The sequence below is a fragment of the Panicum virgatum genome, chromosome 2N (assembly GCF_016808335.1).
Source record: "Panicum virgatum strain AP13 chromosome 2N, P.virgatum_v5, whole genome shotgun sequence".
Classification (NCBI taxonomy): domain Eukaryota; kingdom Viridiplantae; phylum Streptophyta; class Magnoliopsida; order Poales; family Poaceae; genus Panicum; species Panicum virgatum.
The window spans coordinates 41,965,938-41,991,608 of record NC_053146.1 but is presented as its reverse complement, the minus strand read 5'-3'; the positions used below and the strand labels follow the sequence as shown (position 1 = coordinate 41,991,608).

The window sequence follows — 25,671 nt, the reverse complement described above, 5'->3', positions numbered from 1 at the left end:
AGGCCCGCGCGCGCGTGTGGGTCAAGCAGCGCTGCAGCGGCCGCGCAAAGGAAAGGGCGTCAAGCTGGCTGCCGATCCACTTGCCGTTCTCCTCTTCCTCCTCCGTGGAGTTCCTGGCTGGATCGCGTGTGCTTCCGGTCGTGTTCAACAAGACCAGGCGCCAGGCCCTGTTTAGATTCATAAAGCCAAAATACAAATTTTTTATAAATCACTTGCATGGTGTACTAAATATAGTCGAAAAATGGACTGTAAATCGCGAGACGAATCTAATGAGATTAATTAGGACGTGATTAGACACTAAATTGCCACAGTAAACATGCTCTAATGATGGATTAATTAGGCTCATTAGATTCGTCTCGTAGTTTACAAACGGGATCTGTAATTAGTTTTGTGATTAGTCTACATTTAATACTTCAAATGTTGAAGATTCCCTTCCAAAAATCCAAAAAACTAAAATACAAAGTGAACTAAACAAGACCCGGTACTCCTGGCCTAACCTTTTGTTTAGGGTCGACTACATCTTGTCCTAGTATCTACTACTAGTAGCTAGTTTGCTGTGCGTCGACCTGCGTGGCCCTGGTTGCTTTGGCTGTGGCCAAGTCAGTGATTATGGCTGTGCTTCGCGTAGCATCGAGGAGGACGACTTCACCCTCGAGCCTGCCTTCCCTGAGTTATTCGTGGCCACCTTCCGGTCTCAGGAGCTTCAAGATCGGGTTTGGGCGGCAAGTGTTTCCCAGGAGAAGCCATCGCCCTCCGGTGGTCTGCTGGGACACTCTAGGGCTGCCACACCCATGACACCTGTGGAGGTGCCACCATCGGCCGAGGTGGTGCCGGCTGTGGAGGTGCCGCCTTCGGCCGAGATTGTGGTGCCGGCTTCTGAGGAGGCAACCAACACAGTCGGGTCGTCGGAGGATAGCAATTCCGCGGCTTTGGAGGGCTTCATTAGCAATATTTCGAAGAATATTCCGCCGCCTATTGTGGACAAGCCGTCTCGTCGCCATTGAGTTGATCCTGTCCTCGTCGACGCGCCTGTCTTCGTTTGAGCCATATGGCCTCAGGTGTAGTCATCACCAAGCCTTGGACCCTCTCTCGGCCGTCAAGCTGGCAAAGCGAGGGGCGGTGCTCCTGATGCGCCGACTCGGTGAGGTTGGCCCGCCTCTTCCCTTGGCGGCTTTGGCAGAGCAACAGGTGGAGAATTTGTTTCGCGAAGGATCTCAGACGCACCACATGGATGCATTGCAGGACATATTTCCAATATTGAAGAACAAGAGCAAGAGCTCTTCCTCCGTGGGATGGAGCACTGACTAAGGGCTACGCTTTGAGCCAGTCGTTTATGTTGTGCGGGATATGAGTAGTTCATGTTGGAGTTTATCTTTCGGGTTGTGTTCAGCTGGTATGCCGGGTTGTGTCCACATGAAGTCTGTTCCATTTAGGTTGTAATTAAATACTGTACCAATTTCTTCTTCTTCATCTTAATATAATGATACGCTGCGCGCGTATTCGAGGAAAAAAAACTAGTTTGCTGCTGAATAGTGAATAGGTCAGTGATTACATCGATTACGCGGCGCTTACTTGGATCACTTTCTACCCAGGGTTTCATCATACATGACTCGCTTCTCTTCCGCTTAATACTCATCACTGAAATGGTCACACCGTGAGCTACCAAGTCACAACGGATTCTTCACAGTTGACACTGTCCTCGAAAAAGAAAAAATCGAGTTCCTAGTCGTAACAAATGGAAAAAGGCTGAGCCCAACAACATGTCTCTATTCAAGCCCAAACTAACAATAGCAGGCCCAGATCAGCCCACTACGCACCGCGCGCACACCCAATTGGGTGGGCCCTACATCCCGCTCCTGGTCCCCCCTCGTTTCCCGCCCACTCGCCTTCTCCCCTCCTTGGCTTCTCTCCCCGCTCCCCTCCCAAAGTCCCGAACCCCAAACACTCCAATCCCTAGCCATGGAGCCGCCGCCGACGCCGGAGCCCGCGCCCACTCCGCGGCGGTTCACCGTTGCCGACCTGCTCCGCCTCCGGCGCCCCACCACCGGCGCCTCCTCCCTTCATTTTCCTCCCGCACCCGCCCCCGCCCCCACCTCCCCCTCCCCTCCCCGAAAAAAACCCAAGCTCGCCGCCTCCGCCGGCCGAACCCCCACCTCGACCTCGACCTCTGGCACGGCCCCGTTCGCTCCGATATCCCACCCCGTCCTCCTCTCCGGTACGCTCTCCCTCCCCTCCGCGGCCGCCCCCGCCGGCTGCCGCAACAACTGCTTCTCCTTCTCCGACCCCGCCCCCTCCGCCTCGGCCTCCGTCTGCTGCTGCCTCCTCGACTTCGACCCCGCGGCGCTGGGACGCGAGATACTCGCCCTCGCGTGGAACTACCTCCCCTCCGTCCGCCTCCACGGCGCCGCGGGCGTGCTCGAGGTGGTCCGCTGGCGCCTCGCGGAGGAGGAGCCCGCGCCGGCCCCGGAACGTAGCTTGCTGGCGACGGTCCCGCTCAATTGCCCCGCTCCAGACCCCGACTTGGCCGCCCGTGGCTTCTTGTTTGGGGTGGTCACGTCCGTCAGCGTGCTGTTTAGTATGCCGCAAGCCAAGGCTGAAAAGAGGAGCGCCAGTTCAGTCGGGTTTCTGGCTGAGATTTTGTGCTGTGGGTGCCGCGGGTGCTGGGTATCACCGCCAGAAGCTGCCCAGGATCATAAGTTTGAGGTGGTCAAGTTCGTGTACTTTGTGGATTCATCATGTCTATGGCGGCCCCTGCTGGTGTGGTTTGTTGGGAGGCTGGTGTACATCTCGGGTTTGAAGAAAAAGATGGTCTCTGTTGCGGAGAAAGGCTCACACACAATGTTCGTGTCATCCACAAATACAGCAATGGCATGGTGCCGAGCCTACAGGGGAAACCTACCGTTGAATGGCTCGCCAGACAAGTGTGGTGGGGTGTATGCTGGGGTCATCACTGGGATCTACTTGCAGGGCATGGTGGTTGAGCTGGATGACACTGTGTGGCTGCTCATAGATGATCTGCTGCTTCTGCCGCAACATTCTCTTCGAGTTGGTGCTGTTGTATGTTCTAATCTTTACCTTGAGTTTCAAAATTCCATCCTAAGATGTCACTGTAGCTATTCTACTTCTTTGTAGATCTCCGTAAAGAACTTTCAAGCAATGCGTCTGAATTTTGCTTGGACGGGAACTGTTCTGCTTGCAACATGTAGTAGAACTAGCATCACTGTAAATTCTTTCTCCCTGGTGGACTCCAAGTAAGATGGTAACTGTATATGCAATCATTACCCAGTATGTGCTATTACAGACTCAACAGTTTCTACTCTTGGACCAGAACTCATATAAAGGCAGAGAGCAGGAGCCTCCTGGGGAAGTTTGTTGACTCACTGGAGACATATGCTAGATTTTGGTATGGATTTGATATGATTTAACCTTTATAGTTCTATGACAAATACTTATCTTGATAAGTATCTGACAAAGCAAACACTTTTCATGTCAAGGTATGCTCTCATTGTTCTTTCCCCTCTATTGCAGGATGTTACTTCTAATATCTTGCTTTACACAAAAGTTCACCAAACTATTTTCGGATAAGGAGATTATAGGCTCACAAAATGTATGTTGCTAATTCATATAGCATCATCTGAACAATTTATTGACTGCAGTAGTTACTAGTTGTTAGCCTGTTATATTGTCTGCTAATTTAAAGAACTGAAACTCTTGTACTGCAAGGTACCAACAGAAGCAAGGAGTGGTTCATGCCTATGCTACTAAAATTCTCTCCTCAAAGTGCCAACCTCAGGCAAGTTTGTTAGTAGATACCTGTCTATTTCACTGAATGTGTGCCTATTATTTCTGCTTCAAGATATTGAATGTGATGGACAACTTTTTTGGTTGGGTGAGCCATGCCCCTGGACAATAAATGTTTGCTGGAAAACCAGTACTGTGTATGTTTATTTTTGAAGATTTACTTTGGTAATACAGCGTTTAATTTAATTGTGCTCATTGTGTTTCTGATGCTCATCCGATGCCTTTTCCCTGTGAATTAATTAAATTGAACTTTGTTGTGCAGCAAAGTTTAATTATGAAATTCTGCAGCCATGATTGTGGTAGCTCAAGGCTTGGATCAAAATTGGAGGCTTGCAAATTGGTATTAGTATCTTCTTTTATTCTTTACTTGAAACTAAGCTTACTTTTATTTTGTTTATGCCTGTTATTAATTCAATTTCGAATTCATTAGGTCATACCTTTCTCTAATTTTATCTGCAAAGGTGAATCATTGTTGATATCATCGATGCTCAAGTTTTGGAATGGTCCTGAAGAAGTGGGCTCGAGCCAGGGACAGAACCGATTATTCTGTGATGGGTTTTCTTATCCCGGCTGGACCAAAAAATTAATTTCGAGTGAAGATCTGGATTTTGTATTAGTGGGGACTATCAAGGTTATGTCCAATTTCCTATGTTATCTGCCTCATGTTGACTATACTTTCTTATTACTCTTTATCCTGGCATAAGATACCGGAATTGTGATATCTGGAATGTTCACTATTAAGGTTGTGTTTGGTAGGGTTTCTCCAAACCAATTTCCAGTGGAATTCCTACCAAACGGAAACCGTTTCTTGAGAGAAACCGGAGAATCCCTACCAAAGGATTCAGGGATTCAGAGACAACTAGAAACTCTGAAAATCCTGTTTTGCATGAGAATCAGAATCACATTCTTTCTAGAAAGGTTTCTTGGAGAAACTGAATCCCTCTACCAAACCGGAACTAAGACTATTGAACCCCAGGTTTTCCTGTCACTGGATTCTCTCTATTACTGGATTATTACTCCTTGTTAGTGATATTTTTGTTCATTCTTTATTTATTGATTCTCCCATGGCACATGTATCTTGGAGCACAACAAATATAGTCCTTATTCCTCTGTTATTGTATCCAGAGGCTTTACTTTTTCAGGCTTAGTACTCAATGTAGTTTGCATGTAGACAGTACTATAAGGAGATTAGGCTAATTACTTTGAGAATCCCACTTTGCTTCATGTTCAAAGTTGTACGACACTTTTAAGGCTAGAGTTTGGCAAAATAAACATTAGAGTACATGCAAGGTGGTTTTCTGAAATATTTTGGTAGCATATTCATGGTGCAGTGCAGACAAGTGAATAGATGTGCTACATAAATTATTTTACTTCATGACTGAAGTCTTAAGACTTTGGATTAGGATACATTTTGAACTGTTCAAGATGATACATTTTGAAATGCCTGTGCCCTTATTGCTTACAGACTTCTTCGCTGTCGGGGTGGCTGCAGTTGGTTGATTCCACTGGATGTGTAGATGTTATTATACCTGATCTTCCATCAAATGAGAGTTTATATGGCATCTATGAGGTAATAACCATTGTTTACTCTGCAATATTTGTACATGTGAATATGCCATGCAATGGCCTACCCTAATATGCTTGGGAGTTGGGACAAGATCACAAGGCTATATTGTTGTATGATGCATCTGATGAATGTAATTCTGATAATCAGTTGCCATTCCTGCCTTCATAAAGTTTGAGTACTCATTTGTTCGCTTGGACATCAGAATAAAGACCTTTGCAATTATTGGTTGGAAAATCCAGCAGAGGTGGATGATGTGTCACCTGGAATTGATGGGCAACTAGTGCTGTGGGGTCGGAGAAAGTCCCAGGCCTTGTCAACCTGGTGCCACAGTGAAGGTGGCAGTGCAGATGGATAATCCAGTAACTAATCCTTTCTCATGCAGGGCAGCAGGGCTTACTGCCTTGCTGCACAATCTTGCAGAGACATGATAATATGTTGAAAGCAGGGACATACTGTTCTGTAGAAATGCCTTGGGATATATATCTTCAGGTTAATGATTCTGATTATAGTGATTACTGATTCTACACATGGTATTGGAACATACTAGCATCCTAGTACTTTTTTTTAAAGCAACATAATGTACAGAAGAATGATGCCGTGCAGTTCTAGTTCCAAGAGTGCCTATTTGCTATCGTTAGCTTGCTTAAAACACAACTTCAAGAAAGTAGAGCTTACCTAATTCTTCTGCTTTACTTGTTTATGCGCGCCATTCGGGTGTATATATTATTTTTTTTCTTCTGATTTTCGTTTTGCCATCCAGATCAGCAATTATAAACTAGTCCTTGAAGGCCCAGTGGCTTATCTAGATCATTGTGATGTTGCTGATCCCCTGTCCTGTAAGGCTATCTTTCAGAAGCTTCCGTACCGAAAAAGAGTGCATCACCTCAATATGTATGTTATAGTGTGCTGGAGGGAGCTAAATCAAATTAGCCCTTCCTTGCATATTCCTTTGCACATTAATTATAGTGCCAAGTCATTTCACCTAGTTAAATTGTCCCACATATTTCCTGCAAATAATGTGAGTCCCGTTTCTTTTCATCTACCAAAAATCTAGAGATCTGTTGCATAATCATGCTCCTAAAATAGTGTCTATGTTCTCATTTTGTTATTGCAGATTCAACATCAGAACATGTCAGGGCCTATCCTGTATGCTGAAGCTGTAATACTTCCATATGGTTTGCAGTTTATTGGGCAAGGTGGATGCATTGAGCATGCAGACGCCTTTAGAATATTACACTCTCATTTACTAGGTAATTCTGAAGCCTCTATGGAAAAATTGTATAATGTCCCATGTTCCCTAAGTTTCGGGAGCACCAATCTTTGTGGTACTCTGGTGTCTACCAATTCCTTTGGATCAGATAGTAATGTTCTAAATGAACGTATTGTATGTGAAAGAGAACGCACATCAAGGATTTTGTTGGAGTTCAAGGAGGGAAATTTTATCAAGTATCAGGTACGGTATTGATGATGATGGCTATTTCTCACTATTTATTTGTCACCACTTTCCCCATTTAGCTGCACAGCTGTAGCTAGCATCTCTAAATTCTACTTAATCTCATCAATATGCAGTTACTGCGGATCAATGGCTACTATCTTCTCCAATGTCCCAGTGGAAATCTTATTAGCACCATGGAAGGTTGTGGATGTTTGGAAGGTGGTAAAGTCTCACTGGATTCTCAGGATAAAATTTTGAGCATTGCCATTACCTTTGATGGTAATATGAGCATCAAAGGGATGGTTGGAGATCAGTCTGTTGGAGTTACTGAAGTAAAGATGGACGAGCCATTTTCCAGAAACATCATCCGTGATGAAATAAAATTAGTACAGTCTTGGAATGACTTTTACCTTAATTCTGATTTCCATTTGAATTTTTCTTGTGAGGCGATAAGCACAAAGATGGAAGAATATAACACCATATGTCATGTATTTGATGGGCTGTGTGCTTCTTTCGGTGAAGTTTTAAGTGTGTCATCATGCGTTGACATTATGATGCCTAAGGAAACTTCTGAGTCTGCTAACTTGAAAACTGGAGAATGGGTTCAGGGAGATTTGATATCAGTTCGGGGAAAAGTAGAAAATATACATTCACATGTCTACAAGGGGGGAAGAAGTTTGCTTGGTAATGAGAAGTACAGTCTATGTATCCATGTTGCTGATAATAATCATATGGTAAATTACCAGGTCTATCAATTTACTGCTTAGTTGTTAATTTGATATAATGATATTCCATCTCATGGCATCCTGTGCAGGTATGTATCCGTGGATACTTAAGCAAACATTCTTCTACTGTTGGCATTGGACCAGGGGCAACAGTGACATTCCATCGTGTCCTTTTGATACGGTTTGTTCCTTCCCTTTCTTCTATTTTTTCATTAAATGTTACTTCCATTGTCTTGTTAGTATGGTTACAGCAAAAGGTCATATTTGCCTGTATGAAAAATTGTAGCTTTTACCACAAATTTGATGTATGACCTTTACCTGACAAGGAAGCTGATGTCTGACACTTGCTTTGTAAAAGATGGTAACTTGAATAGAATGAGTAATAGAATAGTGTGCATTCTCCATACGGTTGCGTTGTTTCATTTTGTGTTCGTCAGTCCTTGGGTTACGAAGGTGTAGGCCCGCTTACTAATACGGAGATACGTAGTGACACTCCCTAAGAATGAATTAAGTACATAATCCATAGTTTTACTTGGTTTTGCTTGTAAAGGTAAATGGTCTCGACTCTGGAGTGAGCAATGTTATATGCTGTTATGCAGCTAATGTGAGGGCAAATACTTGGGCACTGTATAGAAGTATTTGATCTCCCCAAATAGTAAACATGCAAATGTGTAACCTCATCCATAAAGGACTAATCAAGTCCCATGCGGGGCTCACTCTGGACTGTCCATATGGATGGTGAAACTAAAATCCCAGCCCATCCACATAGATTGTTGCGCTAAATTGGCAACTCAGATTAATTGTTGCACCAGATGGAGAGCTCTTCACAATCTATTTGCCATTCCTCCTCTTCGGGTACTCATGACCCAAGAGAGACTCTGCTTGTTACACCACATGGAGCACTACTCTGTCAGAATTCAAGCACCTGAGAGCGTAATCGTGGTGGACGGGTGGCCGGGGACTCGGCTCCCGGCGACGGCGAGGGCGCGACACTGTCCTGACGGCCGGCGTTGAGCTTGAGCAGAGCAGGAACGGAGGGGCTAGGACAAGTAGACGCAAGCGCCCAGAGATCTAAACTGATCTCTAAACGTAACTTCCATTAGATGTCCAGTACACAAGATATAAGCTACAAGTTACAACCGACCACTAATACAAATTCAAATAACACACGAAGCAACTATCAGAACGTGCACGCTCCCTTGTCCTTCTCTCTCAGCCACGACGTCTTCGCTCATGTACTCTTCCGACCATAACATCTCTCCCTCCCTCGGGAAACAGCTCGTCCTCGAGCTGGAAGTCCGGAAGTGATGTACGGAAGTCGTTGACCGGTTTCCACGTTGATTCCGCATTCGAGAGTCCATTCCATTGGACGAGGATGTGCCAGAGCAAGCGATCTGTGGATGGGATGTCCCATCTTGTAGAGTCAATTCCCTTCCAAAGGACACGCCTGCCTTGATGCCAAAAGGCCATGCACAAATCATCAAAGTCCCAAAGGATTGATCCCAATGTGCGAAGGAATGACACCCCTAGGACCATGTCATAGCAGTGTAAGGGTATTGTGTAGTAATCAACCGTGAAGTACCCACTCCAATGCGTAACGCGACATCTTTTGCAAGGCCACGGCAAGGAACACGGTGACCATTGGCCACAGTAACATAGGCGCCACGGCTGTCGTGGAAGCATAATCCAACATGTTGAGCTGCTGGCCCGCTGATAAAGTTGTGAGTGGACCCTGAGTCAAGCAAGGCAGTGAACTGATGATTGCCTATACCCACTTTGATTTGCATTGTGTCTGTTGTGCGGATGCCAGTAAATCAGTAATGGCATGAAGGGAGAGGAGTGGAGGAAGGTCATTAGCACTGTTGTCCTCTTTTTCATGTGATTGAACTGATTCATCAAAGTCTGACACTTCCACAGGCAATGATTCTGAGCTGATGGAATGAAGTCGACCAGTGGGTTTAATATCCCACCGCGTAGACCCAATGCCCTTCCAAAGAATTCGCTGGCCGTGATGCCAAAAGGCCATGCAGAGATCATCAAAGTCCCACAAGATGGAACCTAGAGTGCGCAAGAATTGTACTCCTAGGACCATATCGTAGCAGTCCAATGGGATTGTGTAAGAATCCACCGTGAAGAATGATCCTGCAATGCAGAGTGCGACATCGCGCGCTAGGCCACGGCAGGCGACGCGATCACCATTGGCAATTACTACATTTTTACCTTTGCTATCATGGATTGACAATCCGATATGTCGAGCTGCTTCCATACTGACAAAGTTATGAGTAGACCCTGAATCAACCAATGCTGTGAGCTCATGATTTCCAATATTGACATGAAGTTGCATGGTGTCTTCTGTTCTTATTCCTGTGATAGCATGCAGAGATATCAATGGTGGTAGCTCTGAATTTTCTGGATCTTTCTCAGGGCTAAGTTCAGCTGATGCATCAAAGTCGGACACTTCCAAATAGAACAAGCGCTGACACTTGTGACCCTGAACATAAGGCTCATCACAGTTATAAGTCCTTGGCGGCGGCATTCTGCCATCTCAGCGGATGAGAGACGACGCAACTGGCGAGGGGGTGCTGCAGGCATTGATGGTGTAGACGTGGGCGTTGCTGTTGCCGTCGGCGCCGATTGCTGTGGCGGTGGCGACTGATCCAAGAAGCGTTGCTGGTGGCCTTGTGCTGCTAGCGAGGCCGTCGCACGCCGTTCGTATGCTCTTGCCAAGGACATTGCACGCTGTAGATCGGCTGGCGCTTGGAGCTCGACATCTGTCCGAAGCGGATCAGGGAGGCCACCGGTGAACAACTGGACTTGTTGAGCAGGCGAAAGGTAGCCAGCATGCGCCATCCGAGCCTGGAACATTTCTTGGTATTCTTGCACGGAGCCACGGAAAGGTAGGCGAGCCAGACCGGCTAGGTGGTTGGCGCCCAATGGTGGCCCGAAGCGCTGTTGGTAGAGTGAGCGGAACAAGGGCCACGAGATGGCGTTGATGTCGCCGGTGTCGCGCTCAAGCATGTAGAACCAATGTTGGGCCACGCCAGTCATGTGGAAGGAGGCAAGGCCGACTTTCTGGTGTTCGCGGGTGCGCTGGGCACGGAAGAAGTGCTCACAGCGGTTTAGCCAGCCCAATGGGTCCTCTTTTCCGTCGTAAGTCGGAAAAGAGAGTTTGTAGTAGCGTGGAACACCGAGATCATCATCGTGATCGTCGGTATGGTCATGGGGGTTGAATTGTGGAATGGGTGATGGCGAATGGGGAAAAGGGATGTGTGTGATTGGAACAGAGTGGGATGGTGTTGTGGCGGATGTAGTAGCCGGCGCAACAAATTGGTCATACAGGCAATGGAAATTGGGCATACCCGTGGGTGGTGCCGGCGGAGGAGGAAAGGAAGGTCCGGCGGGGATGAGTGCTGAGGACGGCGGCGCCCCCTGGAGGAGCAGCAGGGGCGGGACGCCGAGCCCCAGGGTGGGGTACGGCGCGGCGGCAGGGGCTTCGGCGGTGGTCCCCAGGGTGGGGTACGGCGCGGCGGCAGTCCGCAGGGTGGGGTACGGTGCGGCGGCAGGTGCTCCGGCGGCGGTGACAACTACAGACGTCGGCGGTGGCGCCGGAGGTATGCCACCAAAGCCCGGCATCCCATATGGAAAGGCCTGCAGTTGTGGTGACGAGGGCCCGGCGGACGATGGTCCGGCGTGACCTGGCCAGGGAAGCGATGTCGTGGGCGCGGCGCCGATGGCCAGAGTGGCCAGAGAGGGAATCGACGAGAAATGAGCGCCGCCCGTGGAGGGGACCGCACGAGCTTCGACGTCGGCGAGCCGCGAGAACTGGGTCATCTGGCGCTGCAGTCCATAGATCGCGGTGGTGAGAGTATCCAAGGCGGCGGAAGAGGGGGGATGGGTGGGCGGTGGGAGCGTAGGCGCAGGCAGAGGAAGCGGCGGAGCGGTGCTGACGGTTGGAGCGGCGGCGGCAGTGGTGTTGGTGTTGGTCCCAGACATCGGAGATGTCTCTGATACCAGATTGTCAGAAATCAAGCACCTAAGAGCGTAATCGTGGTGGACGGGTGGCCGGGGACTCGGCTCCCGGCAACGGCGAGGGCGCGACGCCGTCCTTACGGCCGGCGTCGAGGTTGAGCAGAGCAGGAACGGAGGGGCTAGGACAAGTAGACGCAAGCGCCCAGAGATCTAAACTGATCTCTAAACGTAACTTCCAGTACACAAGATATAAGCTACAAGTTACAACCGACCACTAATACAAATTCAAATAACACACGAATCAACTATCAGAACGTGCACGCTCCCTTGTCCTTCTCTCTCAGCCACGACGTCTTCGCTCATGTACTCTTCCGACCATAACATACTCAGCGCTTAATCTTCATTCCTCTTGGGAAGAATCATACCCCATGAAGAGACCATACTGCCCCACCCATTGATTTCCATTGTATATGGTTTTCAACCGAATGCACATTGCTGAAATTGTGATTAGAAGGATACCACCTATCAGATATCAGATAAGCAAACAGGTCCGTAAGCTGAAGCTTAGCTTGCTATGATAAGCACCCAAGTGTCCTTGAAGAGGATAATTTGGTTTGTTTGCAAGTTATGAGAGACAATGTTCTTAAGGCAGTAAGTTGCCCTGTCTTGTGGTAACTTGGGTACGCCAACAAGGTCTAACTTGGCCCATGCAGATGTGACGACCTAGATAGGCTACATTACACCTTAAGAACCTTGATGAGAAAGTAGAATATTAGGGTAGGTAATAAGGTGTTGAGCCAGCACTGCACATGGCATGTCAAGTGGTTGGGACTTGGGATACTGATTTGGCCCAAAAATTGTAAACCTTCAGGTTTAGATTAGACCTTTTAAATTTGAGGTTCAGTTTGACCCTTTGGCCATACTTCAAGGACCAAAATGGCTGTTAATTAATACTGGATAAAAATGTAAATTAGCTTAGTGCATTACTGCATCCTGAATTTATTATCTTACTGTTGTCAATACTTGGGAAAGTTTGCAGACTAGAATAATTTATCATGCAAATTGTTTGGTATAATATTTTAGTTTTCACTATGTAAATATGCAGTTACATTCTGTGTGGTTGGTTCATGCATCCTCTGTTTTCTTGCTGCAGGCATGAATTAGTGTTAACTCCTGTTACATACATTGAAGTTACCTCTATCAGCCATCCTGACCTGACTGAAGAAAGTGTTATTTCACCACTCAAGTCTAATTGCTTAAAGGATTGTTCACTTAGCACAGTTTCACCATGTTTGTTCTTTCATCGGAAGCATTTTGTAGAGGATAGGCCCATGCAATTTCAGTGCAGGGTAGGTTGCTTTCTGGTTATATTTGGCCCATGTATAGGTTACACAGATGTACTCTATTTGAATCTTCATGGATCCTTTCACAACGGCTTAATGTTGTTCAGATGTTTTCTTTGATCTCAAGCTCAATTTTATCTTTTGCTTTACTCCTTTCACGCCTCTACTTTAAGTTCAGCATTTGATGTCTTCACCTTTGTTTCAGGTGGCAACTGTTCTTAAGCTGGTTTTGGATAAATCGACTAATCATGGTAAAATACCAAATGTAAAAGTTCGGCTAGCTGGTTTTATTCTTGGTAAGAGATGATGTAATTCTTCTTGTTAGGCAACACTGTAATGTGCATCATATACAATCCTAGATCAAAATTCAAAATATTCCAATGATACACAGGGATGATTTTACTTTTATGATTCACATGGAGCACATGTATTAATCATATTGTACTACCTATACTTTTTCTAGATGATGGATCATCCCTTTGCTGTTGCTGGGCTGATGATGCAAGGGCTGAATTGTTGCTTAGACTGCAGGAAGTTGCACATATGGATGCTTTTGTTAATTTAAAGCTTTCAAAAGGTGGAAAGAGGACCAAATTACATCATACTATTGGTTGCTGCCTAGAAACAATGTTGAAGAGGCACACAGGTGTTATTGTTAAAAACTGTGGAATTCCTCCTGATTTCTCTTGCCAAGACTTAGATGCATCTTCTGTTTTGCATAAAGTCTTGAGTCGCTTTGAAGACAAACTTCTGAAATTTATTATCCTTAATGCTTGTTGGAAGGGAACTCTGGTGAGTTTAGTTATCCATTAATTGTCAAAGCATGTTTCAGTTTGGATCAATTATTGTAGGAGGGAAATAATAGATGTATTCCTCCAAACTCTAAATGGGTGGGTATATATAGTCCTATACATGGGCCTCTAGATGGGCCTCTATACATGGGCTCAATATACTCCAACACCCCCCGCAGTCTGAACTACCGGCGCAGCGGTGTTCAAGACTGGACAACAAGAAAACCAACACAACACCCCCCGCAGTCTGAACTACCGTCGCAGCGGTGTTCAAGACTGGACAGGAAGCAAGTACAAAGGGCAAATACCCCCCGCAGCCACAACTAGCCACCTGCTACGTTGAGGCTGGAGCGAAACTCCGAGAAGGTCGAAGAGGGTAGTCTCTTGGTGAAGATGTCGGCAAACTGGGAGGTGGTCGCCTAGTCGGGACCTGGAGTACCCGAACATCGCCGATGGCGACCCTGTCACGCACGAAGTGTAGGTCGATCTCCACATGTTTCGTCCGCTGGTGCTGGACGGGGTTGGTGGAGAGATATACGGCCCTGACATTGTCGCAGTAGATGAGTGTGCTCTTGGCGAGTGGGCTGTGGAGCTCCGCCAAGAGCTGTCGTAGCCACGACGCCTCCGCCACGCCGTTAGCGACAGCTCGGTACTCCGCCTCGGCACTGGAGCGGGAGACAACCGGCTGCCGCTTGGACGACCAGGAGACCAGGTTGCCGCCCAGGAAGACGGCGTAGCCGGAAGTGGAGCGGCGAGTGTCTGGGCAGCCAGCCCAGTCGGCGTCGGTGTGGACAACCAGCTCAGCTAAGGACGAGCGGTGAAGCCCCAGGCCGAGGTCCACAGTGCCACGGACGTAGCGGAGGAGACGCTTCAGCGCAGCAAGGTGTGACTCTCGGGGATCATGCATATGGAGACAGACCTGCTGAACAGCGTAGGTGAGGTCCGGCTTGGTGAAGGTGAGGTACTGCAACGCGCCGGCCAGACTCCGGTAGACAGTAGGATCAGCCACTGGATCACCCAGATCAGCAGACAGCTTCGCCTGAGTGTCGACAGGAGTGGAGCAGGGCTTACAATCAGTCATCCCAGCCCGCTCCAGAATATCCAGTGCGTACTGCCGCTGGTGAAGGAGAAGACCAGACGGGCGAGGCTCAACAGTGACGCCCAAGAAGTGGTGGAGCTGACCCAGATCCTTCATAGCAAACTCCTGCTACAGAGAGGAGATGACAATCTGAAGCAACTGCTGACTGGAGGCTGTGAGCACAATGTCATCGACATAGAGCAGCAGATATGCAGTCTCATCCCCACGGCGGTAGATGAAGAGAGACGTGTCAGATTTGGCCTCGGTGAATCCCAATGTCAGCAAGAACGTGGCGAACCGAGAGTACCAAGCCCGAGGAGTCTGCTTCAGACCATAGAGAGACTTGTTGAGCCGGCAGATCATATCCGGACGACTCAAGTCCACAAATCCCGCTGGCTGAGAGCAGTAGACAGTCTCTGACAGAGTGCCGTGAAGAAACGCATTCTTCACGTCTAGCTGGTGCACAGGCCAAGAGTGCGAGAGCGCAAGCGAGATGACCGTGCGCACAGTAGCAGGCTTCACTACTGGACTGAAGGTCTCACCATAGTCTACACCAGGCTGTTGAGTGAACCCCCGGAGAACCCATCGAGCCTTGTAGCGCTCCAGTGTGCCATCAGCCCGACGCTTATGCGTCCAGATCCACTTGCCAGTCATCATATTGCAACCAGACGGACGCGGCACGAGGTCCCACGTCCGATTGGCAAGAAGAGCCGCGTATTCCTCTTCCATTGCGCGACGCCAGTGAGGATCCACTAAGGCGTCGCGGACAGAGGAGGGTATCGGAGAGACCCGCGGCTCTCCCTCGGTGGTGGAGAGAGTCGCAGCCGGAGACACCATCCGCCGAGTCACCATGGGATGGATATGCCGAGGATCCCGATGTATCATTGGCGGGTGGTACACCGCCGGCTCGGCTCGAGAGCGAGTCGGCGGAGGCGGCGGCGGCGACGGCTCCGGTGTAGGCGCCGCAGGAGCCTCCGGAGCAGGAGGCGGCGCCGAACGACGCCGGTACACCTGCACCGGTTGAGCGTACCGCGCAGGTGCAGCGGAAGGTACCGGGGCCGCGCGTGGCGCAGCAGGAGACACCGGGTCCGCGCGCGGCACGACCGGAGGTCCAGGGGCCGCGCGTGGCGCGACCGCGGGCACCGGGGCTGCGCTCGGCACAGCAGGGATCACCGGAAGACCACCGAGTCAGTCGAAAACAGTGAATCCAACTCAGGGTCAGGAGAAGGTGTAGAGGAGGTGGAGTAGTGGAAATCCGACTCGTCAAAAACGACGTGTCGGGAGATCAGAACGCGGCGAGAGGTGAGGTCAAAGCATCGGTACCCCTTGTGGTCAGGGGAGTACCCAAGGAACACACAACGAGTCAAGCGGGGTGCCAGCTTGTGAGAAGCGGTGGCGGAGGTGTTAGGGTAACACGCACACCCGAAGACCCGAAGGTGGTCGTAGCGAGAAGGGGTACCGAAAAGAGCGTGGTGTGGAGTAGGAGCATGAGAAGCAGTGGACGGAAGACGGTTGAGCAAGTAGGTGGTGATGTGGAGGCTCAGTCCAGAAGCGCGGGGGTAGAGAGGCCTGGATCAGAAGGGTGCGCACGACGTCGTTCGTTGTGCGAATCATCCGCTCAGCCTTGCCGTTCTGAGGAGAGGTATACGAACAAGACATACACAGCTGAACACCCCGAGAGAGAAAGAAGGAACGGGAGGTGGAGTTATCGAACTCACGCTCGTCGCACTGGACGGCCTTAACGGTGAGGCCGAACTGAGTGGACACCCAGGCAAAAAAGTCGAGAAGGGTGGGGAAGGTCTCAGACTTGGCGCGCAAAGGGAAAGTCCAAGAGTAATGAGAAAAATCAACAATGACCAGATAATATTTATAGCCAGACATGCTGAGAATAGGAGATGTCCACATGTCACAGTGAATAAGATCAAAAGTATGCGCAGCATGCGAAGAAGAAGAAAAAGGAAGTCTAACATGATGACCTAACTGGCACGCATGACAGAGGTGGTGGAAGAAGGCATCACAGCAAAAGCAGCAGACGAAGATGGAGTCGAAGGCGGAGCAGCGTAAGCAGAAAGTCGAAGAGTGTAAAGGGGCTCCGGGCTGTCACATTTGAGGAGCGAATGTCGGAAAGCTGAATCTTTCACAGTAAGACCAGAAGGGTCAAATTCGATAGAACAGGAGTTGTCAGCAGTAAACTGGCGAATGGAAAGAATGTTGTGAACCATCTGAGAAGCAACAAGAACATTAGGAAAGACGAGGAGCTGAACCCACGGCGGTGACAAGAAGGCAAGACCCATCACCAACCATGATGGAAGAAGGACAAGAGGGGTGTGGGGGTCGGATGGAAGAGAGGATACCAGCATCAGGAGTGGTGTGGAAGGAGGCACCCAAGTCGGCGATCCACTCGGTGCTGACTGGCGGCGTCAGTCCCATGGTGCTGAAGGACTGCGCTAGAGCGGCCTGGTCCCACTCCCCAGGCTAGGTGAACATGGCCGCCGGCTGAAGCCGAGGACGAGGCCCCCCTCCTGGACCCTGGAACGGCCACATCGAGATGCGCCCTGACCATGGGTTGCTGAAGGATGGCCAGGGCGTACCTCCAGGGACAGGGGCAGGAGCGGGAGCGGGAGCTGGAGTCGGCGCGCCCCGACGGCCCCCACTGGTACTGGTACCCCCAGGAGCAGGGTCACCAGTACCACCACCACCCCTTCCCCCCCGCCGACGACGTCCACGCCCCACCACCTCCGGTCTGCCCGGCGGGAGCAGCACCAAGGAGCGAGGTGGCAGGAGCGGTGGAGGAGGCCGGAGGAACAGCGACGAGCGCGGTGGGGGTGGGCGAGGACGATCCGGGCGCGAGACCCGTGGTGATCTCCTCGAGGGCGAGGTTGTCCCGGACCTGCAGGAAAGAGGAGAAGGGCTTCTGGCGGGTGATCCAGGTCTTCAGGTGGTCATAGGTGCTGCTCAAGCCCCGTAGGACATTGAGCACCAAGACCCGATCGGACACCGGATCCCCGAGGTCATGAAGAGCAGGAGCCATGCCCTTCATCCGCCGGCAGTACTCACCAACGGAGAGATCCCCCTGCTCGAAGGTGCGGAAGGTGGCGTCGAGCTTGAGGGTGCGGAACTCGGCGTTGCCGAGGAACTGCCCCTCGAGCGCCAACCAGGCCTGTCGCGCGGTGCCGCCGTGGGTCCTGACGAGGTCCTGAAGATCTAGGGAGATGGTCCCGAAGATCCAGGACATGGCGACGCTGTCGAGGCGCAGCCACACCACGTCCTGCGCCTCGATCGGCGTGTCGAGGAGGACGTGGTCGTCGAGGGCGTAGCGGCGGAGGGCGAGCAGGACTTGGTTCCGCCAGCGTCCGTAGGAGGACGTCGGGTCGAGGAGGACGGTGACCAGGGCCCAGATGTTCTGGACGCCGGCGGCCTGGAAATGGAGCTGGGCGATCATGGGGTCGATTGAGTCGTACCGGGCTCCAGATCCAGTGGGCGGGGCCTGGTGGGAGGAAGAGGCGCCGGGCTCGGGGACGACGGGCTGGCCGGAGGAGACGCGGATGAAGTGCTCCGCCTCGGCGACCCGGAGAGCGGAGGCGTCGGCCGCGGCGCACTCGCGCTCCCAGGCGAGGGCAGCCACGCGGACCCGCTCCTGGGCCGCCGAAGCCTCTGACTTGGCGGCGAGGAGGGCCGCGGCGAGAGCGGCGTCGGCGTATCCGCGGGCGACATCCCCAGCCCGGTCCACGCGGGATCGGGCGCGGCGTCGGCGGCGAGCTGCTTACACGGGCGGCGGCCAGGGGGCCCTGCACGGGCGGCCGCACGGGCGGCTCCAAGATGGGTGGCTGCACGGGCGGCTCCAGGACGGGCGGCGGGTGCTGCACGAGCCGTAGGGCGCAGGCTCGACGGCAGCCAGCGCGACGGCCAGGGCGTGCTAGGCCAGAGGAGGCCAGGCGGCGGCGCCTAGGGCTGGAAAAAAAGCTCGTTAAGCTGGCTCGGTGGCTCGTTTCAAAATTGCTTCGATTACATTTGTTCTTTTTTTAAAATAAAGATTAGTTGATTTGGAACAAAAGTTAATTTTGGCAGGCTCGGTTCGGCTCGGCTCGTTATGCTCGATTTGAAGTTGCGTATCAAACAACATGGGAGACTATAATAAATACAAATATATTGATTTCGAAGAAAACTCGAAAAAAATCGAGGCTCGGCCCGATTCCAGCCCTAGCGGCGCCAGTAGAGGAGTCGGCCGGAGCAGAGGAAGAAGAGGGCGCACGGGCGGCGGCCGGAGCAGAGGAGGTAGACAGGGGAGGGAAAGAGGAAGGGGAGAGAGGAGGGGGCGCCTGCGGCCGGCGGCTGGGAGGTGGGGAGGGAGGAGAGGAGAGGGATCCCTAACCCTAGGCTAATGATACCATGTAGGAGGGAAATAATGAATGTATTCCTCCAAACCCTAGATGGATGGGTATATAAAGTCCTATACATGGGCCTCTAGATGCTCCTCTATACATGGGCTCAATATACTCCAACAATTATCTTGGATATTATACAGCATTCGAGCTAAGAAAATGTATGTTTAGGTATGATTCTGAAAGACATCATATTGTTTTGAACTCAATATTAGTATTCTACCAGCATGTGAATTGTTCTGTCAGAATCAAATGTGCTGTTTGTGCCATTTGTCTTGTGTTTTGTTCATTTGTGCAGTATGAAAGCATGTATTTATTTGTGTCTCATGAGATATGCAACTTCCTTTTATTTTGTAGTTTCGTAGACATTAAACCTATCATTAATTACTTGAATTCTTAGAAGTTATGTTGTCTGATGACCCTTTACACTTTTGCAGAATGTCATAGCATCAGTTAGAAACCCAGATGACTTCAATGGGTTCAATATAGAGTTTCCTGATTTCCCAGTACGGAACATGCAGATGCTTTGGATAAAAGAAGTTTTTCCAGTAGATCCTTTGGAAGAAGCTAGAAGGCTACATGCCATTTTGGAAAACAGCTAGTGTTGTTCAATGAGCACTTCAGCTTTTGAATGATTTAGTGCAAAGTATCCTGGTTGATGTACTGTGCATTTCATGGTCAGTTGGTCACACCCATACAGAAAATGCTATGATCCAAGGAGAACTGCAATTTCACTGTGATGTTTTGCAAACAGAAAACCTGTTTTGCCAGTTGCATTTGCTCAGTGGTAAATATTTGCAAGGAACAAGAAATGAGAGTACAAAGGGGACAGGCGGTATTTGTATTTCTTGGTTGGAGGGTGCTGCATCTTCATTTTAAGTAGTACTCTCATGGTGGCATGGTGGCCTGAACAGTTAGGTGATTCAGTTCATCAAGCCTGGAGTGATAATTTAACTTTATGTTTGTTTTTTTGGGTTGTCAGGAGACATGGTGGCATGATGAGAGGCATCATTGGGATTTGTGTTTGTTATTGATAGCTCAATGTATGGTCAGTATAGCAATTTCCAAAGCATCTGCTTGTAAAGGTGCAGTTTTTTTTGGGGGGGCTTGTGTATTTATGCCAACAGGGGGCTGCTTTATGATGGTAGCTCATAGACTGATATCCATGTTCTGCACTTAGTTTTGACGAGATCAATGTTGGCGCTACATGCCTGGTTTGTATTTTGTACAAAGTTCAGAAACTTGCAAAGTTATTGGTGAAATTTCTTTCAGCGGTTGCTAGATCTCGTTGTAAGCAGCGAGTGGTTTTTGCGGTCTTCAAAGTCTTGTGTGGCGATGATGTTTGCAGGTGTTCCTTTCCCTTACTGCATTTTCAGTGTGTTTTTCAAGCTCCGGTGGACGACGAACAATCGTTGAAGAAGACGATCAGAGAGTTCTTCGATGTAATTTTATTTTCTTTATGTCGTCTTGTGTCAAGTTGTCCTTCTATTATACTACCAATTGTTTTCCTTCATATGAATCAGGTATGAGACACCTTTTGGTGTCTTCTTCAAAAAAAAAGAATGCATAGCATGTGTACAAGTCTCTGAATCCTGTGCTAACTGTCAGTGATCCAACAGAAAGTACGATTGAAATTTCTTGTAGCAGTAAGAATATCCATCGTTGACTAGTGCAAATTGTTTGTCTGAGGCCATCAAAGTGTATGGTGCCCAACAGAGAAGGATGGAGCTCGAGCTGCTTGTGCAACTGCTGTTGTAACCAAAACTTTTGTTTCTACACCATAAGTCCCAACTTTTAAGGCAGAAACTGCTTGTCAAAAACAACGAAAAGGGGTGAAATTTAGGCGTGTGTTGTATCGCGAGACTCATCATCAGAGTAATCAGTGAAGCTAGAGTAGAATTGTAGAAATCACCAAAACAGCTGGAATGGTCGAGTTGATCTCCCTTCTAAGATGCTCATCTTGTAATCTCTTTCGCAGACTGTTATGCAGATATTTTATTTTCCTCCATATTTTGCTACGTGCAAGGAATATACTGGCGATCTTTACATACACTTAGTTTTGGCTGTTGGATCTGTTCTAATGAGAAATCTTTTGATGTTGATGTTCAATGTTACATTTGCTCATTGATGATGCTTCATGTCTACCGCTCCCACTATCTGGGAGGTGCTAAGATCATATTGACTTTGAAAACACATCGTCGTCACTGAACTTGTATCACAGATTACAAACTTCCACGCAGCCAAATCATAAAAACCACAAATAAACACAGGAGTTCCCATCTATGGTAAAGTATCATGGCTAAATGCGCTTGAGCTGTCTATCGTGCAACCTCATTTGTCAGAAAGATCAGCAAAATCATGCGATTATTTAATAAATTATACATAACCTAATCAACAAATAAATTATTTATTATCAAGCCTGCCGATTGAACCAATACCCATTTCTGGTTAGCTATTACATGTCAGGCCAAATGATAGGGTTAAGCCCAATGTTAGGAGGGACAAACAGCAGGATCCAGGTGCAAGTTCAGCGTACATATGGCATTCCATATACTAAAAGGAGAAACGTCCGCTCCAGCGAAGTTCATGGGCTAGATCCTTTCTTGAACAGCTTGATTTGATCACCATAGTAGTAAGCGCTGCCGATCATTAGAGCGACTGTTGCCCCTTGGGCTACAACACGCGCCCTCATCAGTTTTTGACCCAGTTGAGAGTTCCCATATCGGAAGCTGATCAGACCAGCAGTCAGAACTCCAGCAGTAACCAATGCACCTAGATGAAAACGCAATAGATTATAGGAGTGTAGTAATTCGAGCGATTATATAAGGAGAAGTCGACAATGATACAAAGATATTTTAGCAGTAATGCAAATTAGTATCTCCATCGGCAACAGTAGTGTAAAATACTAAAATGATAATATGATTCAATTCTAGTACACGCAAAAAAACATATGGTTAGCAGATCCATAAAGTGCAGTAAAGACGTGATTGAATGGTATGAGCGTTTAAATGCGAAACAAATAGAGGAATATTGATAAACTCAGAATTAATCAAATACTTCCTACTAAATCGAGATAATTGTAGGACCCTTGGCCTAGCTTATACTTCATGAATCAACTTAAACCTGATGCCTATAGATGTGAAATAAGCTGAACTATGTTAAAGGCATCAAAAATGTTTCATGAGTTCCAGAACATCCGCCTCTTGAAGAATGATTCACATAACTGTTATAAGGGCATGATCAAAGTGGAAGCTTGAGATGGTGATCATGGAGGTGCTACACATCCTGACTCCAACATCTACTCTATATGCTACACACCCAAGCAAAACCACTGCATGTGCTCAAAACTAGATAAACTTCCACATACCCATATAAACAGCTATAATTTACCCCGAGTTACCCTAGCTGCCTCATTTTTGTTTTCATCAACAACTGATCACAACATAGTCATTGTTCTCATACACCCAACCAAGGAGCAATATACTATATAACCCACTTTTGAATTATTAATGAAACCATTCAATAGGCTAAGAGCAGCTGAATTAATGAGAAGTCAACTTTATCAGTCTTTGTGGCTCTAGAAATTAGAACTCAGTGAGCAATCACCCAAGTAACCATACATTATAAGATTGAGGCATAAGTGATGATAAGCAGGTATTCCAAGGCCTCGTCAAAATAATCTGGCTATTCAGTTGCATTCTGCAAATGAGCCCAGTGGAGCCAGATCATTAGTGGGAATGGGACGGGCACAAATACATTATATTAAACAAGAAAGGTCAGGTAACCAATAGCAGCACAAGATGCCATCAAACTAATTTAACTAATTCAGACCGGCTAAAGCATGTGTTAGATCAGCAAAATGAACATCTAGAATAAGAAACATTGATCCTCCTACCATGTACACATACTTAAACAACACAGCCTTTATCATTCTTTCATAGAGGTGCGCCACAATTTAAAACAAAATCGTAAATGTGGCCACTGAATAAACATCCATCCACATTATCATCTGGCCTACTGCCCAGTTTGTCCAACCCAGTCCTCAACAAAGCAAACTAATATATAAATCTATATGTACTTTTTGGCAACCGATAAAACCAAAAATTTCAACCAGGGTCTGCATACAAGATGGGATTTCATATTCTCCGATTGAGCCGTATGTGTGCAGTTACTGGGTCAATGCACATAAGAATGTGCATGAGGTAAAAGAACTACAACGAACAGAAACAGACAGAATACATCATAGCACCTATGGATTATGTAAGCATTCAATTTCACACCACTTGACCCATTTTAATCCTGAGGTAGCTGCTACATCAATCTAGCCTCGTCATAAGCCTGGTCGGCCGGTCAGCAGAACAAAACCACGGTCCTGGAAAGCAACAGAGCTAGATCCCCCGCCGACCCAACCCCAAGCCTAAAATCCCCAAAGAATAACGATCCCACGACCTTGGATCCTGCCATCCGGGGCACGGCGACTGAACCAACTCCTCCCCGTTCCCCAGCGCCAAAAGGGGCCGCGTGCATCAACGAGAGGGAGGCGCGCGTACGGCGTACAAACCGATGGGGACGAAAGGGTTCTTGACGGGCTTCTTCCCCTCCAGCTGGAAATCCTCCATGTGGAACGGCGAAGGCGGGGCGCTGCCTCCAGCGGCGGCGCCACTGCTCTTTTCCATGGCGGCGCCGGTGTGGTGGTGATGGACGGAACAAAGAAAAAGAGGAGTCTTTGGCAACAGCGGCGGCGCTGAGCTTCTTCGTTCGGGTCCGCCGGGTGGCTGCCGCTGCCGCTGCCGCTCTTGAGGTGGTGAGAAGAAGGTGTCCGGGCCGTTGAATTGTGATCCGAGGGTGGACAGGCGTTCTGGGCAGCGGGCAAAAAGGAGCGCGCGGTGCTTGTGGTGCCAAACCTGCCAACCGGGTCGGTGCGACCCCTTCTCCGTCGTCGACGTGACCTAATTGTTCTGAGAGGCTAATTTCGAGTGGCGAATCTGAGCTTAGAGGGGCTCATCTTTCTTTTTTTATTCCTTCCCTCTCCTTTTCTTCTTCTTCTTCATTTTCCTTCTTGTCCTCTTGATTCATGATTGAAATTTATAGAGGAGACTTTGAGGGGCTTCATAAGTTGTATAGGGGTAGGGGGGCTGGAGCATCCCAGCACCCCTCCTGACTCCGCCGCTGCTAATTTCTGTTTCGAACGGAAGCAGTGTGTTTACTGTTTAGGTTACGATGTGATATGCCAAAATTAAGCATAGTTTTTCTCTTATTTTGATAAAGTAAAGCATCACTTTGCAGACATTTATTTTTAGATCATATTAGGATTTTAAAAAACAAATTTTATGAGCTTTGATCATCAGTTAGTCAAACTATATGCATGTCTAGTGTATAAAAATTCCAATGGGAATTTCGCAAATACAACACTGATTTGTAGTAATTGATGATATGTTGCACAAACAATTGATGTGTTGGGGATCGCCGTCTCAGAGGTCGGAGGTTGCCCGAAAGCTGCGACACGGGAGCCAAGCGAGCCGAAGGTAGCTGGAGCCCGAAGGTCACCCCGCCGCCCGAAGGTCGGCAGATGCGCCCGAAGGTGTGTAGATGAAGCCGAAGGTCTCCATGAGCTACCGAAGGTCCAGGGAAGCGAACGAAGGTCAACTGCTGATCCGAAGGTTACCGCGGTACCTTCGGGATAGCGTCCCGATCACGAATCGGATAGGGTAGACAATTTGTACATTCCAACCTGTATGAAATGACCTATGGCCCGGAATATTCGCCGAATATCCCGAGCACGTAGGGGCATTATGGTCATTATGTAACAAAGGTTAGGGGTATAAATACTCCCAACCAATCTATACTGGACACGTGCTAATACGAGGGCGAAACTTTGTCACCTTGCTTTGTTTAAACTTCGTGTATGCACTTTGATTGGGTTATAAGGAAGCCGAGGACCCAACAAGGGCGCCCACCATGTTCTCAGCTCGAAAACCAACCCCCGATGGCACCACAAAAGAGGAAACCCACAGACCCTCCTGCGGGGGACAACCAAAATGATTCCTGAACCTCCCAGGAAAACCTTTCCACGCAACTCCCACCACACGACAACCAGCCACCCAATACCACACCCGAAGTCACAGAACCTTCGGGATCCAACCAAGATGAGCTCACCATTGTGAGCCTCCAGCTCCAGGCCTTGGAGAAGCAAAAAGACATCCTCGCCAAGCAGTTAGCCACGCAGCAAAACGCGCTACAGCAGGCAAACCAACTGGCTGAGGCCAAGCACAAGGTAGCAGCCATGCAAGCAGAAATTGACAAAATGCAGCAAGAATGTGCACGTACCCAGACCAATCATGAACAGCAACCTCCGATAGGGACCTCTCATCAGAGTGATTTCCACAACATCAGAACCATTCATACCCTCCAAGACCACTACGTCCCACCTTCGGCTGGCACATACGACCCAAGCTCGCCACTCTCTGCAGCCTTGTAGCACACACCATGGCCGCTAGGCTACAAGCCAACACAGCTCCCTAAGTACAATGGTTCTGAGGACCCTACTCAGTTCATCATGGCCTACGAAGCCACCATAGCT

The 25,671-nt window shown here is 48.7% G+C and overlaps 2 protein-coding genes across 6 annotated transcripts; one reads left to right on the top strand and one right to left on the bottom strand.

Moving 5' to 3' along the window:
- Positions 1-1,927: 1,927 nt before the first annotated feature.
- LOC120660538 (CST complex subunit CTC1-like) lies at positions 1,928-20,372 on the top strand. Of its 5 annotated transcripts, XM_039939103.1 has the most exons (16): positions 1,928-3,057; positions 3,133-3,251; positions 3,329-3,403; positions 3,529-3,607; positions 3,734-3,793; positions 4,064-4,141; positions 4,232-4,432; positions 5,267-5,371; positions 6,129-6,386; positions 6,483-6,821; positions 6,938-7,537; positions 7,618-7,709; positions 12,651-12,846; positions 13,046-13,136; positions 13,304-13,632; positions 19,529-20,372. In XM_039939103.1, the coding sequence occupies exons 1-16, from the start codon at positions 1,960-1,962 to the stop codon at positions 19,691-19,693; spliced, it is 3,885 nt and encodes a 1,294-aa protein (XP_039795037.1). In that variant the 5' UTR covers positions 1,928-1,959; the 3' UTR covers positions 19,694-20,372. The 5 variants fall into 5 exon arrangements, with proteins under 5 accessions (XP_039795037.1, XP_039795038.1, XP_039795039.1 ...); XM_039939104.1 differs by lacking the exon at positions 6,129-6,386; XM_039939105.1 differs by lacking the exon at positions 19,529-20,372 and having other exon boundaries at positions 13,365-13,550.
- Positions 20,373-21,425: 1,053 nt separating this feature from the next.
- On the bottom strand, positions 21,426-23,939 carry LOC120660537 (RING-H2 finger protein ATL48-like). The gene is made up of 2 exons (XM_039939102.1): positions 23,653-23,939; positions 21,426-21,863 (listed from the first exon to the last, which is right to left on the bottom strand). The coding sequence occupies exons 1-2, from the start codon at positions 23,765-23,767 to the stop codon at positions 21,676-21,678; spliced, it is 303 nt and encodes a 100-aa protein (XP_039795036.1). The 5' UTR covers positions 23,768-23,939; the 3' UTR covers positions 21,426-21,675.
- Between the last annotated feature and the right edge of the window lie 1,732 nt (positions 23,940-25,671).

What these genes read in the sequence shown, in the direction of transcription:
- LOC120660538 (XM_039939103.1), top strand. Translation starts at nt 1,960, where the DNA reads ATGGAGCCGCCGCCGACGCCGGAGCCCGCGCCCACTCCGCGGCGGTTC. An exon ending in AATTGGAGGCTTGCAAATTG is followed by an intron (nt 4,142 to 4,231) that starts GTATTAGTATCT and finishes CGAATTCATTAG; the next exon opens with GTCATACCTTTCTCTAATTT. An exon ending in GTTTATATGGCATCTATGAG is followed by an intron (nt 5,372 to 6,128) that starts GTAATAACCATT and finishes TTTGCCATCCAG; the next exon opens with ATCAGCAATTATAAACTAGT.
- LOC120660537 (XM_039939102.1), bottom strand. Translation starts at nt 23,767, where the DNA reads ATGGAAAAGAGCAGTGGCGCCGCCGCTGGAGGCAGCGCCCCGCCTTCG. An exon ending in GAACCCTTTCGTCCCCATCG is followed by an intron (nt 21,864 to 23,652) that starts GTTTGTACGCCG and finishes GTTTTCATCTAG; the next exon opens with GTGCATTGGTTACTGCTGGA.